At 35.0% G+C, this 18723-nt stretch overlaps 1 protein-coding gene across 3 annotated transcripts in view; it reads right to left on the reverse strand.

Moving 5' to 3' along the window:
• Positions 1–18723, reverse strand: part of DMXL2 (Dmx like 2) — a 174850-nt gene that overhangs the window by 13640 nt on the left and 142487 nt on the right. For 2 of the 3 annotated variants that reach the window (XM_025390580.1, XM_025390579.1), the window contains 9 exons: positions 18508–18699; positions 16808–16884; positions 15128–15255; positions 12616–12864; positions 9518–9696; positions 4425–4552; positions 3808–3893; positions 2921–3122; positions 1668–1785 (listed from right to left, as the gene is read on the reverse strand). In XM_025390580.1, the coding sequence (XP_025246365.1) occupies positions 1668–1785; positions 2921–3122; positions 3808–3893; positions 4425–4552; positions 9518–9696; positions 12616–12864; positions 15128–15255; positions 16808–16884; positions 18508–18699 (1359 nt within the window). Of the gene's footprint in view, positions 1–1667; positions 1786–2920; positions 3123–3807; positions 3894–4424; positions 4553–9517; positions 9697–12615; positions 12865–15127; positions 15259–16807; positions 16885–18507; positions 18700–18723 lie in introns of all 3 variants that reach the window. The other variant, XM_025390578.1, reaches the window with a different exon arrangement.

Consider the following 18723-nt stretch of genomic DNA (forward strand, 5'->3'; position numbering starts at 1 on the left):
CAAGCATACACCATCACACCTGGATAATTGTTTTGTATTTTTTGTAGAGACAGGGTTTCACCATGTTGCCCAGGCTAGTCTCAAACTCCTGAACTCAGGAGATCCCACGCCTAGTGCTAGGATTACAGGTGTGAGCCACTGTGCCTGGCTAAAATCTTTTATTTCAAATCACTATCTTAGATTCTTATATCTTAGTTTATGGAATTTGGACTCAGGATCACTATAGGAAATGCTATACATAGTGGTTTAAATGAAAGAGGCAAATAATTTGCCTCTGATTTCCCTAACAAAGCTCACATCAGTAATTTCAATGCCATAAGGGTCTTTTGTTATGAAAAAGCTTATAACTAGGACTCAAAAGGTCTCTACAGTTCATTCTTCTACTTCCTCATTTAAGTACATAATTTTTTAATCCACAGAGAAAACAAATGACTGTTCATAAGGGTTGACCACAATTACCCTAGGTAAGTGGGTAAGTGGGAAAAAGAACAAGTATGGTAGGTTCCACTGCCCTAGGCATGAGGAAAAACTGAGAAGCAGTTTTATACTTTTAATCTTGGGAAACTGAGCCATATGGACTCTGTTTTCACTTTTCTAAGTAAAATATAATTCATTTCTTCTCATTGATTGTGTTTGCAAAATCTTTTTTTTTTTTTTTTTTTTTTTTTGAGACGGAGTTTGGCCCTTGTTGCCCAGGCTGGAGTGCAATGGCACGATCTTGGCTCACTGCAACCTCTGCCTCCCGGGTTCAAGCAATTCTCTTACCTCAGCCTCCCAAGTAGCTGGGATTACAGGCATGCGCCACCACACCCAGCTAATCTTTTGTATTTTTAGTAGAGATGGGGTTTCTCCATGTTGGTAATGCTGGTCACGAACTCCTGACTTCAGGTGATCTGCCTGCCTCAGCCTCCCGAAGTGTTGGGATTACAGACGTGAGCCGCCATGACTGGCCATGTTTGCCAAACTTTTAATTGCATCAGACACTCAACTCTGAACACTCTTCAAACTGCTCCATTACCTCATTAAATAGCCAAACAGACTGAAATGCTCATATAAAAGGTCCTACTTTTATAAGGAAGAGGTCATCTGCCAATCTCCCAAACTGCTGGTTCTTCTTGAACCATGTCTGCTATTACATTTGTATTAACTTAAAAATAATCATGCAATGCAGAACCTCTGCCTTGCTTTGTAAGAGCAATCTTCCTTCATCTTGTATTTGCTATTTCTGTAGTTTATTCTCTCACAAAAGTATCCTGAATGTGTTGCTTCAAATCTTCATTCTGTTCATTTCTAAGTCCTAAGTAAATAAAATGCCTTTAAAGGGCTATTTTATATTTTAAACACATATTTGGAGAATATTATAGAGTAAGTTTATATATTAAATTCCTCAAACCATCCATCACAATGTTTATTACATGTAAAAACCTAATGACAAATACTATAAAGTACCAACTTTCACTTGAATATATGTAATTTATCAAAGTACCTATGTTGCTTCATTGCTATGAAATGAAAATTATAAGGTTTTATCTTAAAACTAGTTCACGGTAGTTTAGTGAACTTTGACTATTACCCAACCAGAAAGAAAATTTCAGAATAAATCGAGCACTGATTTCCTTAGAAATGTTAAAGAAAAATTACAATAGAAAATATTTTTCTCAAAATACCTCACTCTGCTTTCTTTTCTTAGTGAAAATATATCTAATAAATGTCTCTTGAAGGACTTCTTGTTTAACAAGGAAATGCCAAAGTCGTTTGACTGGAAATGCAGAAGAATCCCGGGACCTATTAAAAAAAATTAACATATCACACTATTTTAGTGTATAGAAAATATGTTTATATTTGTAGATATTTATTTTTAAAACCTTCACAATCTATTGCAAAGAAGACACAGCATTAAGCTCAACAAAACTGTACAGTTTACTTTTAATTTTTAGTTCTCCTAAAAATCATTTCATCTAGCAACTAATTCTCTAATTACACTAAATGAACCAGTTAAGCTGACAAATTATTATTCTCTTTTTAAATTATACTTTATGTTGGTTCTCTTGGTTAAAGCATATCGGCAATGAATATAAGTCATAGATATCAATTCTAACAGCCTAACAAGCTAAAAAGCTTTGTTCTTTTAACCTTATTTTAATAGTAAATACTATTAATCAGGGTCCACTATCTCAAAAAAAAAAAAAAAGCATGCTGCTTATCAAAAGGGATGTACATGGGCAGGCAGAAGATCAAAACATCAGTTAAAAACCTGTAATGTGTTTACTGTTAAATTACTGACAAAAGCCAGAAGCACCTTATTTGCATATATAGATTGTTAGAAAAAAAATTCTGTAACAGTTCTGACAATAAGAACGCACATATGCCGTGTGCAGTGGTGCATGCCTGTAATCCCAGCACTTTGGGAGGCCAAGCTGGGGGACTGCTTGAGCCCAGGAGTTTGAGACCAGTGTGGGCAACATGGTGAAACCCCGTCTCTCCAAAAAATACAAAAAAAATTAGCCAGGTGCAATGGCACTCGCCACTAGTTCCAGCTACTCGGGAGGCAGAGGTGAAAGGATGGGTTAACCAGGAGGTTGAGGCTGCAGTGAGCTGAGATTGCACCACTGTACTCCATCCTAGGAGACACAGTGAGACCCTGTCTCAAAAAAACAAACAAAAAAACAAAAAACACCACACCAGAAATTAATACAATAAAGAATTTTTCCTTTATGTAAATGGAATGTCTATGAATTATAGATAATACTGGAAAAAAATTCTATTCAAATTTCTGATATTTTTCTTAGGGTATTCTGCTAAAAATAGGACTGCAGGTTCAAAATTATGAATGTTTTAAAGTATATTGGCATATTTAGCCAAACTGTCTTCCAGAAAAGTTAAGCCATACTCTTTATCAGCATTATAAGAGCTTTCTTACTTGAATGGGGTATTTTCAGGTTCTAGCATTGCTTTATTTCGAAGAATAGCTGGTCCAGCTCCCACTGAAAGGTCAGTTGGGTATGTGTTGATATAGTTAGCGGGTGGACCTTCAAACTGATCCATTTTCTCTTGCAAGATCTGTTCCCAGTTCTCCAAGTTTTTAATCACAGCAATACCTAATGGTGATGTAACAGGCAGCTCTACAAGGTGACAGAACACGTTATTTATTTTAATAAAAAATACTGATTATCATCCAAATATTTATAGAATCTGAATTCTGAGACAAAACCTCTGAAAATACAAATAAATCTGGAAATGTTAACGTAATACAGTTTAGATTCTTAATAGTTTCAACAAAACAGAAGTGGGTTTCTGCTCTTTCTCCATCTTCTGTGTAGGGAGTGATTCTTGATATAAACTAAAGTATTAGACTAAAGCCAGGTGTGGTGGCTCACACCTGTAATCTCAGCACTTTCGGAGGCCAAGGCAGGTGGATCGTTTGAGCCCAGGAGTTCAAGACCAGCCTGGGTAACGTGGTGAAACCTTTTCTCTACAAAAAATACAAAAATTAGCCCAGCATGGTGGCACATCTATAGTCCCAGCTACTCAGGAGACTGAGGTGGGAGGATGGCTTGAGCCTACGAGGCAGAGTTGGCAGTGAGCTGTGATCGTACCACTGCAATACAGCCTGGGCAACAGAGCAAGACTCTATCTAAAAAACTAAAAATAAAGTCACAGATTGGAGCCTAAAATAAACAAGACTTTATAAAATATCTAATGCACTGTTTTTAAGTGCCAAAGGACCTTTTATATAGATTCTGTAAAGAGAAACTTGATGGCAATTTATTATATTTAATAACATTAATTTTTAAATTCCAAACTCACCAGAGAATTCCAGTCCAGCAATAGGAAAGAAATTCTTGACATTGTGAAGTGCTAGCTTAACCATTGTCAAATGTAGAAGAGCCCAGCTGTTCAAGAAGGAGCAAAAAAGTCTTTAAGTGAAAAATAAAATCATGGGAGAAACAGAGTGGTGTTCCCTGCCAACTGTTTAGCCCACTCTCCAACCAGAAAAAAAGCTGTCATTGAAATTTACTATGCAAAAATGACAGCTTTGTGGTCACTGAATATAAAAAACTTGCAATACCATATTACACTTGCTGAAAATTACCTCATGGAAAAAGATTTACCACATAGTCACATGGAACCTAATAGTATACCAATAAATTATATATTAAATTCTAATAGTATATCCATGAGTTACATATTTTTTCCTCACTAAAAATGCTTGTGTTTGCATTCTCCATGAAAGCTAGTCTTTGGAGGTGGAGAAAATATTATGGAGAAATTGACCTCAAAGGTGCAGAATTTGTTACCTGGAAACGTAAGTCATTTCTTATATAAATTCAGGATAATAATGTTATTTAAAATTAATAACACTGGGATTTTCTACAAAAAGAAAAGCCAAAAAAAAAAAGAAAGAAAAGAAAAGTCTTATTTACCTATAGGAATTTGGATCTTGATGCTCCTGTATTTGTGTATCTGAAAAAAAGGCATCATCTTCCTCATCACTATGAATGCTTTCATCAGAATCATATATAACACCACTATCGGACAAAGGAAGAAATGGCTGCAATAAAAGATAAAGTTATTTTTTTTAAGATTATAATTTTATAAACATATAAAATATATTTTAACTATATAATTTATGTATTATATATTTAATATAGAAAATGTTTTTAGTATATAATTATTTTTGCTCTAACATAAAAGTAAACATTTTAAATGGTGTCAGCATAAGTAAAAATTTTCTTTCGCAGATGATGCTACATTTACAAAAGTCAAGATGACTAGGTTAAACTCTCAGACTCAGTAACTGAATAGCTAGATATGAAATGTGTTTAAAATCAATAGTTTTCTTCTTGTAGATCAGCAATAAAAAAGTTAGAAAAGTCTGAAGAAATACAAAAGGACAACTGTGAAAGCTGTGAGACAGCTTTGTGAAGGAAATTATAAACCTTTATAAAATTATATGATGGGAAGGACTGAAATGTGTAAAAACTGTAATTCTTTGTAAGTTAATTTACATAGGCTTTAAATAATTTCAATAAAAATCCCCCTGGGAATTTCTCTTCCTATTTTGGAACTTTAAAATGATTCTGAAGTTCTTAGAGAAGAAAAAATAGATGAGATCAGCTGGGGAATTTTTTTTAAATAAAAAAATCCCATTTTTTTTTTTTTTTAGTGGATATTAAACTAAGTAAGAAAAATGTAGTCTAGCAATTGATACAAAAATATAATGCAAAAATCATATACATGTAAGAATTTAATCTGATAAAGATAACATCTTAAGTCAGCGGGAGAAAAGGAAGGATTATTTAATGAATAATAATGGAACAACTAGTTAGCTAAGTGTGGGGATGGGAGATGAAGTCCGATCCAGTCTGTTCCTCACTTTATTCTAGATAAATAAGAGAATTAAAAGTTAAGGAGGAGGAGAAAGAGAAAGAACAGGAGGAAACAGAGAAGGAAGGTAAAATAAATGTAAACATTTATTAGTGGAAAAGACTTCTGCTTAAAAATAATGTAATCAATAAGGAAATGTACGGATAGATCTAAGTTTTAAACTTTTTAAAATTTCTGTGCATGGTAAACTTTTTAAAACTTCAAATGCATAATAAACAAAATTTTAAAGCAAATAAACTAGAAAAAGTTTAACAAGATAAATTAATATCCCTAGATAAATAAAATATCCATAAAAAGGAAAAACGCCATAATCTCAATAGATAATTTAGGTAAGAATATGAACAGTCAATACCTCAAACTGGAAAATCAAATGGCAATAAGATCATTAAAATTTTAATGTCACTAACAGAAAATACAAATCATTTAATCTATCAAATTAACAATAATGAAAAAGGAATACTTAATGCTAATAAGGGACTAAGGTCAGATGCCTCCTCTCACTATTCTCAAGAGAGTACAAATTAGTAATGTGGAAAATAATCTGGCAATATGTATTAAAAGCCTTATTTAAGTTTATAACCTTTGACCTAGTACTTCTTTTTTTTTTTTTTCTTTTGAGATGGAGTCTCTCTCTGTCACCCAGGCTGGAGTGCAGTGGTACGATCTCGGCTCACTGCCAGTTCCACCTCCCAGGTTCACGCCATTCTTCTGCATCAGCCTCCCGAGTAGCTGGGACTACAGGCGCCCACCACCACACCCAGCTAATTTTTTGTATTTTTAGTAGAGATGGGGTTTCACCGTGTTAGCCAGGATGGTCTTGATCTCCTGACCTCGTGATCCACTCACCTCGGCCTCCCAAAGTGTTGGGATTACAGGTGTGAGCCACCATACCAGCCTGACCTAGTACTTCTTAAGGAAATAATCTGCTCATGAACAAGATGTATCTTAAAAGATACTGTTCTTGGCATTATAAACATCAAATCGCTAATTAGGTAAACTACAGTGTATTCATCAAAGTGAAAAATTACATGGTCACTATAATTGATGCTTATCTAGAAGCAATGATCAACCAAGTGAGAGTGAGCACCCCAGCATCTGACTGTAATTTCTAAATATAATTTCTCACAGAAAGGAACCAGGTTATTTAAAAAAAAAAAAGCTTGTTCTCAGTCACGGGCAGGAAATACACATGATTAGCCTAGAATAAAACTAGAAAGCAGACAAACTCAAACACTAGTGGAATAATCTCAAAAAGATTTGGAGCCAACTGTGGAAAAGGCTCTCAGTCTCACTGGCAAAGATGGATAATCTGAGGCCCCATGAGAAAATAACTGCAATGGATTAAAACATATAACATATGTTTAAATCTATAAGCTCATAACAAAACTGAAAGCGAAACAAAACTCACTGGCCTTCTCTGAAGGATGTTTGGGAACCAACTCATCATTTTGAAAACTGGTACACAAAAGCAAAGAATAAAGCATTTATCATGTCTTTCCAACTCAAAATGTACTTCAGGGTAACTGAATAGGTTGATGAAGAGACATTCCAGCATATAGATGAAAAATCAATGACAGGATTTTATCATCATAATTTAAAACTTTCACTGAAATAATAAATGTAGGCAAAGATCAACTAAAATCATAAAAAGCTTCCTGACAGAAATATACAAAACCACCGATGAAGTTAATCCTGCACTCCCTCTTCCTATCCAATCAGAATGAAATTGGATTTAACTTTCACTTTACAAGATTCAGAGGAACAAAATATGGTGATGCCATCGGCAAAATCCGTTGAAAAATTCTAAACGTCAAAATTCTTTCAGGGCAAACAAAAAAGGTGGAAGTTTAAAAAAAAAAGAGAGAGAGAGAGAGACGGAGGTGGAGCCTATAGATTAAAAGAGACTGAAGATGTAGCAACCACTTGCAAGGTATGAATTGTATTTTAGATCCTGATTTGAACAAATAAACTATATAAAAACATTTAAGATGCAATTGGTGAAATGTGAATACTGTCTGAATATGTGATAATATTAAAGAATTGTGAGTGTGCTTCAGTGGGTGTAACACTACTGTAGATCTGTTTAAAATCCTCTTTTTTTCAAAAACAAATACTGAAATATTTTTGAATGAAATTTCATGGTGGATTTGCTTCCAAACAATCAAGTAGTGGGGTGAGGTATAAAATGAAACAAGACTGTCCATGAATAGATAATTTTTGAAGCTACATGATGGTAGATAAAAGATTCATATGCCATTACCTCTCCTTTTGTGTATGTTGGAAGCTTTCTACACTAAAGTTTTAAAAATGATAGCTATATAAGTTTTTAATGGTATAAAAACTGTTTACCTTAATGTTAACAGAAAAAAACTACATATACTGATCCAATTATATACCTTTTTTAATCTGAGGAAAAAAGATTAGAAGTAAATTGGCCAAAACGGTAACAGTTATCTTAGCATAGATGAGTGTTATTTCCCTTCTTTATAATATTTTGCATTTTCCAAATTTTCAAAATATGTATCAGGAGGAAACATTTTTGAAAAACAAAAATTAATTTAGCACATTACCATTTACAAATCTTAACGTTGTTATCACTCACATTAATGATGCAATGAGCTTTCATTCATGGCAAATAAAAAGTTTAAAAAGGTAGGAGTGGGAACTGCCTATACATTTTTAAGAGTACTTTATTACTTCCCTGGTTTATTAGCTAAATACAATTAAGTGCAACTCAATTGGCAGCTTTAAGGGATAGGCCAGAATGACTCTGGAAGTGTAACTTGGACCCTGATAGAGTGTAAACCTGGAAATCTGCACTCACAATGTGCCCAACCCCGTAGTTCTCAAACTTTAGCACACATTAGAACCATCTGGAGAGCTTGTTAAGACACAGATTGTTGTTTCTCACTCCCAGAGTTTCTGATTGAGGGGTCTGAGGGAGGACCCAAGAATTTCCAATTCAAACAAGGTCCCAAGCAATGCTGATGCTGCCGGTTCTGAGACCACACTTTGAGACCCACTGACATAACCAAAGTCTTTTTTTTTTTTTTTTTTTTGAGACACTGTCTCAGTCCAACACCCAGGCTGGCGTGCAGTGGCACAACCATGGCTCACTGCAACCTTGACCTCCTGGGCTCAAGCAATCCTCTCACCTCAGCCTTTCAAACAGCTAGGACTACAGGCACATACCACTGCACCTATGTTTTTAAATTTTTTTGGTAGAGACATGGTCTGTGTTGTCCAGGCTGGTCTCAAACTCCTGGATGTAAGCATCCTTCTACCTTGGCCTCCCAAAGTGCTGAGGTTACAGGTATGAGCCACTGCACCTGGCCTCAAAGTCTTTAGATAACAAAACAAAGCTTCTAAACTCACGTTGAAAGACTTTTTAAGGATCAGCTTCTTAGCATACAAAAAACGGAATGGGATCAGCACCTCAATAACTCTGAGATCTAATAAAAATCTAAAAATGGGAAGAGGCATCACTCTGGAGATGTATTCCCTAATATGTACGCACAGCAAGGTGACAACAGAGTTAACACATGTAAAGAGGGAAACATACCAATAGAAGGAGAATCATGAGCTCAAAAAAGCAAAGTGCAGAAAAGCGAATATTAGCATGCACCCACGATGGTATAAAATGGGGCTATACCAGATCTAGTCACCATGAGTATTCTGATCCCCTGAGAAGTTTCCTTTGCTCTGGGAAAACAGAGATGTATCATGGGGCCTCATAATGGCCTGATAAAACCCTCAAATGTCCATCCATCTCCTTCTATTCTAATCCCATGCTTACCAAGGGAGCCACTGATAATTAGAAGGCAGGTGCCTAGATGGTAGCTACAAGTATTCCAGTCACTAGAAAAAGATAGTGCTGATTATATAATAACCTGACTTCTGATTTATACCCAACTCCCATGTGATTTTAAGTTGTCTCCTACATCATCAAGTAACTGATCATCCTTAAATTTACTATGACTATTCAGTTTCTGGACTTAATAAATTAAATGTCTAAACTACGGTGATTCAATCCAAAAGCTACCCCATCATTTCTATGTGAGACACATGCAAGAGTTAATAAAATAGATGATACACTTATCTTATAGCTTGCATTCCTCACACTCCTTACCTTTGCAACAAAATAATCCCACATACTAAGTTCAGGAGGAATAAATTTTTCTTTGTAAGATGGTCTTTCTGCAGGCACCGGTGGTGGGGTAGCATCTTTTACAGGCCTTCCAGGGACAAGCATTCGCATGTTAAATCTCCTACGGTGTTTATCTATGTCTTCAGAAAGGACAGGAGGTGCTAAATGAAGACAGAAGGAAAAAAAATCTAGCATTCATTTTCCATTGTTAATTGATAGAGTTAAGCTTTCTTTTTATCCTACTCTTGCTATGTTTTGGTCTAGACTAAATTACTTATTCCTGTGCTTCTAAACTTTTCTAGTTACTGAATCAGCTTTCCAGCAGTCAAGGCAGAGATGCAGACGGAGATAAAGCATTAAAGCATATCTTGCCATGTGCTCCATAAAATATGGATTAAAGTAATTCTATATAAAATATACTAAATAAGTGGTATATTCAATAAATATTAAAGTGAGTGATTGACTGATTACCCCTGGCTATGAGGTTCAAGAAAGATTCACTGACTATGTAGAATTTAATAGTGTGCCTTAAAAGAAGGGTGAAAGTTCAATGGGAAAATGGAAAAGGGCAACATAAACAAATAATCAAAGGTTTGGGTAAATGAGGAGTCAATTATTTTTGGTAGACAGGAGTTATGGAGGGAAGTAATATCGACAACAAAGTCCAGAGTTAGGTTAGGACAAGTCTGTGGCTATGAAGCTGGGAACTTGTGTTTTGGGCAGTTCTCACTAACACTTCTTAAGCTTTAGTCACACAATGAAGTATGGCTTGTCTGATCAATTAGAGAGGAAGATGGAAGATGACATAAGAATGGCCTGCACTAATATGGTGGGTGGTAAAAAGTAGAAGGGTTGCATATGAGTGATACACAAAAGAAATAGCAAAAGGATTCAGGAATTGGATATGAGAGGGCGAGAAAGTAGAAGTTAACCTGCTCCTCTCCTAAACCTCCCCATCACAGAAAATAATTTTATATCAACTCTTCTTTCTTCCCTACCCCACACAATTCATCAACAAATCATTGGCTCTAACCTCAAACTATATCCAGAATATGATCACTTTTCATTCTGACCATAACTAACACCCTAGGATAAATCACTATTATTTTTTAATTGAGGCAAAATTTACACAACATAAAATTAACAATTTTAACGTGTACAATTCAGTGATATTTAGTACATTTAACATGTCATGCAATCACCACCTCTATCTAGTTCCAAAGCATTCTTCTCACCCCAAAAGGAAACCCTATATCCAATAAGCAGTCACTCCTTATTTCTCCCTCCCACTAGCCCATGACAACCAAATCTACTTTCTGTCTCTATGGATTTACCTATTCTGGATATTTCATATAAATGGAACCAGACAATATGAGACTTTTTGTGTGTGGCTTCTTTGGCTTAGCCTATTTTTGAAGTTCATACAGATTATAGTATGCGTTAGTACTTCATTCCTTTTATAGCTGAGTAACACTGCACTGCACGTATATACCATACATACTTTGTTGATCCTTTCATCCTTGATGGTAACCCACAATTATCTTTTAAGTGGACTAGCCTCCCCACTACCAGGCTCCCTACTCTTATTTATGTTACCCAGTCTATTCTCCACAAAGCAGCTAGAGCGTTTCTTTTGAAAAGGTGAATCAGATTATGTCACTCCTTTCTTTCTTTAGAACTACTAGCACTTTTACCATGATCCTAAAGGACCTTATTCCCGCTACTTTTCTATTCTCATCTCCTACAACACACCCCCTCTTCACGAGAGCCATGATGGTCCCCGGGTAGTTCTTGGAAAAGGCCAAACTCAATTCTACCTCGGGACCTTTGCATTCATCTGCCTGGAATGCTCTGGTCTCAGATATCCACATGGTGTGACTCCTAACTTCCTTACAGCTCTGCCCAAATACTATCTCATCAGAAACATGTCTTCCAACCCCCTTAACTAAACTGGTCTATTCCCATTCCCTCATCACTCTCTTTCCACTTACTCCGTTTTTATCACAGTTCTTATCATACCTGAAATATCATTTGTTAATTGCCTGATAGGTGTTAGGTGAATAAATTAATGCAAATATAAATATGTACTGGCAGGTTTTAAGCATGGATGACTTGATGGATAAATTACCACGAACAAAAAATCAGAAAACTCAGGCAGAGAAATAAACAATTTTGAGGAAACACTTTTAAGTTTAAAGTGGACTACAAACAAGCAGCAAGAAAGAGATTCAGAGGAATGGAAGCAGTGGGAGTTGATGAGATCATCTCCCTTACAATGACTTACACAGGAACCTATTTATTTAACTCAATCACAGACAATGAAGACAGAGGTTAGTGTCATTTAAACTTGTGTGTCACTGATTCCTCATCTGTAATATGTCCATTTCTAAGGATGAATTAAGATGATTTCTATATATGAGCATCAAGATAGAAATCTTTCCTGTGGCATCAGTCTATACCCTCACCATATCCTACCATCTTCAAAAGTGGGATGAAAAATATATTCTGGTCCATGAGGGAAGAAAAAACACACAAGGAAAATGGAATAATACTATCACATTGAAGACTAAGGGAACATATTTTAGAGAATAAAAATAAAATAGAATTTTGAAACCATGTGTACGATCAGAATGGCTATCTTGCACATGACCATACATTTAATCTGAAGCCAAATGCTGGTATGCGCTAAAGATTTTGAACACTTATTTAAATTTTCTTTCTGTAATTAAGAACTATCCTTTTTGTTTTTGTTTTCATTTTATTTTCTTAGGAACTATCCTTTTTGTATGACTTTGTTCCTTAACATTGTTTCTGTATTTACCTTTTTACCTTTCCTCTATTTTTAATCTTCTTCAAACATGTCCTGCTTTATCAACCTCAAAAACATTATTTCTATAAAAATAAAAGTAACAAACTATATTTTTATTATATCATGGGTTTAATTATTTGCTGTCATAACAAGAGTGGTTATGCTTTAAGCATCGCTTATTTTCAAAGTGAAATTTCTTAAAACATTAAAAAATTTTAACATTCAAAATTATTAACATTTACATACATTACTGGTATCAAACTTATCTTACCTGAAATATTTTCTGATTGTCTTCGAGGTTTCACAACAAGTTTTACACCACCTCCAAAAACAGCAGCCCACATTCGATTATTTAATGGGTGGGCTGCAAGCCGAAATAATTCATTGGAGGAATTTGTAGCAAGAGCATGTATCAATAAACTTAAGTAAACAGCAACAACAGCTTCACATAACAAAATGTTCAGTTTTGGCTGGTCTTCATCTTGGGCTGAACTCAAGAGATTAATAAGTGAGCTCACACCTATAAGGGAATATAAAATCATAAGAAGTATGTCAGGATGAAGAACCAGAAGGAAAAAACATCCAAATTTGCAACTTATCCAAAATTATGCATTTATATTTTACAAAATATTTCCATAATTTGAGCAATAAAATAAATAATGATAAGAATGGATTAGAGCCTATAAAATAAAATCATCCATTTGTCTACAATGATATAATAAATGAGTAGAGGACCAAAGGTGAGAAGGGGAAGCTCTTTCTTACAGTAGAAGTTCAACTAATACATAAAATGAGTGATAGTGGTAGAAAATCACCGTCTAGTAACCCCACAGTAATATGATTCGGGCAAACATCATCACTAGATGCTAAAATTAGCAAGTGAAAGTATAATATTTTACACAGTCTCAAACTCTTCACAAGATACTGATTAATTACAAAGGAAAAAAAGTAACTTTACAATGGAGAAACTTGGCAGAAACCACCTTACCAAGTGATCAAAGTTAATAGCAGTTGGGGCCAAATGACATCATATGCCTCTTGATACCTCCTACTGAGAAAGGCACATCTTTTTTGTGGTATCCCTGCCAAAAAATACGTAACTTGAATCCAACATTAAGAAAAAAATCAGGGCTGGGCACGGTGGCTCACACCTGTAATCCCAGCACTTTGGGAGGCCGAGGCAGGTGTATCACCTGAGGTCAGGAGTTCAAGACCAGCCTGACCAATACAGTGAAACCCCATCTTTACTAAAAATACAAAATAATTAGCTGGGCGTGATGGCGGGCGCCTGTAGTCCCAGCTACTCAGGAGGCTGACACAGGAGAATTGTTTGAACCCAGGAGGCCAGAGGTTGCAGTGAGCTGAGATTGCACCACTGCACTCCAGCCTGGGAGACAGAGCAAGACTCTGTCTCAAAAAAAAAAAAAAAAACAGAAAGAAAGGAAAGAAAGAAAGGAAGGGAAAGGAGAGGGGGAAGGAAAGGGGGAAGGGAAGGGGAGGGAAGGGGAGAGGAGGGGAGGGGGGAAGGGAAGGGGAGGGAAAGGGAGGGGAGGGGAGGGGAGGGAAGGGAAGGGGAGGGGAGGGGACGGAAGGGGAGGGGACGGAAGGGGAGGGGAGGTGGGGAAGGGGAGGTGAGGGAAGGGGAGGGGAGGCAGGGAAGGGGAGGCAGGGAAGGGGAGGGGAAAGGGGAAAGGGGAAAGGGGAAAGGGAAAGGGAAAAGGGAAGGGGAAGGGGGGGAAAGGAAAAGAGAAAACATCAGAAATGCCCAAATTGAGAGAGACTTTAAAAAAATAACCTGCTGGTACTCTTCAAAATGTCAAAGTTGTGAAAGAGAAAGAAGGAAGACTTTACTCCGTATCAGAGGAGACTAATGACACATGACAACTAAATGTTACATATGGGCCCCAAAAAGCACATTAGTGGGACAACTGGCAAAATTCAAAAAAGGTCTGTAGATTAGAGAACATAAATGCTAAATTTGGTAATTATGTGAGGTCTATTTATAGGAAACACACATTAAAATGTTTAGATGGAAAAGGATACCAGGTCTGCAACTTACTCTCAATTTAAAAAAAAAAAAAAAATACACTTAGATACACGCAAGTGAGTGAGAGAGAAGAAATGAATGATAAAGCAAGCATGGTAAAACATTAACATTTGAGGAATCTGGGTGAAATTTAGTATTATGTTTGCAATTTTTGCAAGTCTGAAATTATTTTGAAATAAGAGGTTAAAATGAAAACAATGTGTTTCTATAAGGCAATGGTTAAAGTAATCTGAAATATACACGTAAGGTACTGAAGAGAGTGGAGAAGTTTTGAAATAACTGAGGTAGAGAATGAGAAAGAGAGCCAACCAGAAAAAAAGGACTGTCAGACTGCATGATATATGTACCGTAGAACAGTCACTCCTACCCCAATACATAAATTTACACGCCCAAGAACAACTATATTTTCTCTGGTATGTCTGTGATTTTCTAAGACTGTAATTCAAAATTCCTAAGAAAGATAATGTGCTCCATCCTTAAGAAGGATGTTAAGACACTGCTTTTTTACGTTGCTTAACATAGCTGGTTTTATGAAGCCTTAACTTCCTGAGTCTTCAGACAATACTGCAGTACTTCATAGTTCCTAATCCATAGCAGAAAAATATCATCAAAAAACAAAGAAAGCAAGAAACCACTCACTAAATCCAGCAACAAGCAGGAAACTGGTCAGCAGACTTTAAGAAGAAATTGCCAAATAGAAGATTTTTTTTTTTTTTTAAATCACTTAAATTCTCACCAGGCCACTGAGCAGGAGATGAATTTGGTGTTGCGTGTTCTTCAATGCTTTCTGTCCTTAGTCTTCTACGATCACTTAAAAGAAGTCCTTGATAAGCCATTCCTGTAAACTGATTTCCTTCTGTTTGACTGCTAAAACAAATATGTTTAGTTATTTATCATTGTAAGAGAGGTAATAAAAAACTGCACTTTATGTACATCATCTATTTTAGACGGCTACTTTAAGAAACAAAAATTCTTAAAATGCATTCACTGTTCTAAAAAAAATTTATTTTAGAAAATTATTGAAATTAGTTACAAATGCTTATTTTTTTTTTAAACAAAATAACAAATTTTACTATGTTGGGCAGATGACATTTATTCCTTTAGAATTTTCTCCAGATGCCACTTTAATACTTTAAAATCTTTTCTATTTGCAGTAATTTTTATTTTGTGTTTTTACAAAGTCTGAGGCAAGGAGACTACTGTTGGTACTACGATATAGTAGGCAGAAAGTTTCAGGGTACTAGTGGGTTGCATTTCTTTTCTCAAAAGTTGTGCAAGCTTAACTCTAAATTAAAATATGAACTAAAACCTGGAGAATCATATTTTAGAAATACCTAAACCTGAAACTAAATGTCCCTAAATATTGTTTAATAATATTTACTTCCCTCTCTATAATTGCTATCTTTGTGAAGCTGGGGAAAATATAAAAGCAGAAAGTCAAGCTAAGTCTAGTAAATCATAGCTGACCAACTGGAAAATACATATTTAAAAACAATGTATTTGCATTTTCATTTGGTGCCATTTTAATGGTGACTGACAACAAGTTATCTTTGATCATTTAGATGACAACAGTCAACTAAATCAACTTCTTTCCTTATTTACATTTCTAAACTTTCGAGTTATTTAGACACAGCCTTAATTAGGTTACAATCAGAGTACAGGCCATTTTGATAGATAATTCTTTACTTGATACCAAATGCTCCCACAAAAGGCTGCTACCATTACAAGAAAGAAAGCTAGACATACATTTAATATCAATTTAATGTGAATCTACTATTATAAACTTTTCATTTATTAACATAATTCATTTAAATCTAGGTTATCTTTCCAAGTGATTCAATTTCTTGCTACTTATATTGCTCTAGTCATTAAAATGCAAAGTACATACTAATGAAGGCAATTTTACATTAGGAAAAATTCAGTCCCTTTCTTCTAATTGATATCACTTCCAAAGACTTTTACATCATATGTAAATGGGTAGGTAAAAGTAATTTAAATAATTCCATTTTAGGAATGTACTTTTTCAGTTTTCAAAAGTATTTTTATTTCAATGGATAATTAGCTAAATAAATAGCTGCTAATCCAATACAAAAAGAAATTGTTTCTAAGGAAAAACAACTAGAAAATTTCATATTATAAGTTATTATGGACAGTAAACTCTTTTTTTCTTCAAAACAAAAAAGATGGTAATGATGGTAATTTACATTTACTGTTTGTTACTTTATTTCTCTGTGACTACTAGGTGATAACTAAACAAATAATTATTTTATTTCTGATTCTCTCTCATCTATTAAAATATCATGGCAGTCATATTTAGGGATTTTTCAGTCCCTAGGAAATAGAAACTTAATATAACTCTGGAACAGTTTAATTGTTTTTGCTGTATTAATACTATTTTGGGTGATTTTTTTTTTACCTGTAGCTATGACTGTCACATAATGCTTGGTAAATTGATGCAGAAAGTGATGCTGCTAGTGAATGAAGTGTGTGCACCTAAAACCAAAACAGCCACAATTACATTTTGTACTAACATTTCTACACAACAGTAATATTTCAAAAATTAGAAAACATCCAGGAAACCTAGCAACATCATAAATAAGACTGAATCCTAGATGAGACTACTAACTCTGCTTTAAATCTCCTAAAGTAACTCTCACCCACCTTTATACACATGCCACAACAAAGCTGATTGTTTCAGACACATTTTAATCAAACATTTACTTACTGTGAGCCTGCCGTTTACCAGGCCCTGAGCAAAGTGCTAATGTTTGTATTACAGGGATTTGTCCTAGCCTAACAACTAGCTTACTAGCTTAAATAGTAATATTCAAAAAAAAGCAGAAGCAAAATAAGAATAGAATTTTCAGAGCTTTTATTTAAGCTTGCCTCATGAAATTCACCTTGTTGAAAATAAAGACTTGATCTTATCAATAAAAATGAATTAAATCTTTTTAGTAAATGTATCAATCACTGTGTGAAACAGCTAATTTTCCAGAAAGTAAGTAATTTACTTGGTACTCATGAATTGAGGATAGTCTTAGAATTTTACATTTAGAAAGTTTTAAATTTCTCCATATAATTTAAAAAAAAAAAAAAAACCCTGAAATGCTATACTGAATCAATATTTTCAGACTCACAAAATCTTTAAATTTGAAGAGACCCTAGAAACAGTTTCATATGTTATACAGATTACTCTTTGAAAGCCTTACCCAAATTTCTAGGAACCAGAAATGTTTACTTCGAATTCATATGCTTTTTATGCCTTTTCTGCATGTCCCTATTCACATAACAATTGCTTTAAATAATCTCTGCTAAAATACTAATATAGGTTAATTCATACTATGGATGAGAAGTCCCTAATTGGTTATAACCAGGCCTTTAGAAGAATGTACCGCCAGAGATTAAATGTGCTTGTCAAACAAAACAAATAAAAAATAAGAAAACGGGGGATCTGAATTGTGCGTCAGCCACTAGAACTGGAAAAAGCATAGCACAAATACACTTAGGCTGGGACAGTGGAAGTCTGATCAGCTCCCCAGATCCTGCCAAGCTCCCTAGTGTTTCTTGGACTGTATCAGTTTTTAAGATCTTGGCACGGGGTATCAATATAGTTTGCGATAGTAACTGCCGAAACTCTGATTGCCTCTAACTATTGCCTCCAATAAACACAACCACCAAGGAAACAGTAATAAGGACACTCTCTCTGGGACCATTTGTGACCAATCACGGTTCCCTCCCAGATACTCCCCAACTTATATTTTCATAATATCTTGGCATGTAAACAAATAATCGTAAATATTTCCAACTTAATGGTTCATTTAAGGGGAATGGAGGATCTAGAGGGATATTAAGTGGCAAGAATACTGTCAAGAAAATTAGTTTTATTGCCAAAAGTATTTGTCTGTCTTAAAGGAAGACAATAATTTTTCCAGAAGTAAGAACACTTGCTTTTAAATTACATTCATTGGACAAATAGTCTTGAACTGATCAGGAGTGAGAAAGGTAGCACACAAGAGCACATTAAAACATTTCCTCTAAGTTCAAATTAAAAGACAGGTATAACATATTTACCTTCTCAGTGTGTATAATATCAAATGATCATAAACTTTACATTACCTTCACATCTTCAATACTGGGATGAGGTGGTGTTTTCATCTGAACAATAGTATAAAGTATATCATGGATGTGATTATTTAAGTACAATACAGGATTAGCTATGACTGTTTTTGTTGACGCAATACTTGCTGAAAGCAGAGGTAGGGTGGTAGGCAGTGGTAGTGGAGACTGGAGCTGCTTTACTGTAGTTTCCTGTGGGTGATAGTGAATTATTTT

The sequence above is a fragment of the Theropithecus gelada genome, chromosome 7a, assembly GCF_003255815.1.
Source record: "Theropithecus gelada isolate Dixy chromosome 7a, Tgel_1.0, whole genome shotgun sequence".
Lineage (NCBI taxonomy): Eukaryota > Metazoa > Chordata > Mammalia > Primates > Cercopithecidae > Theropithecus > Theropithecus gelada.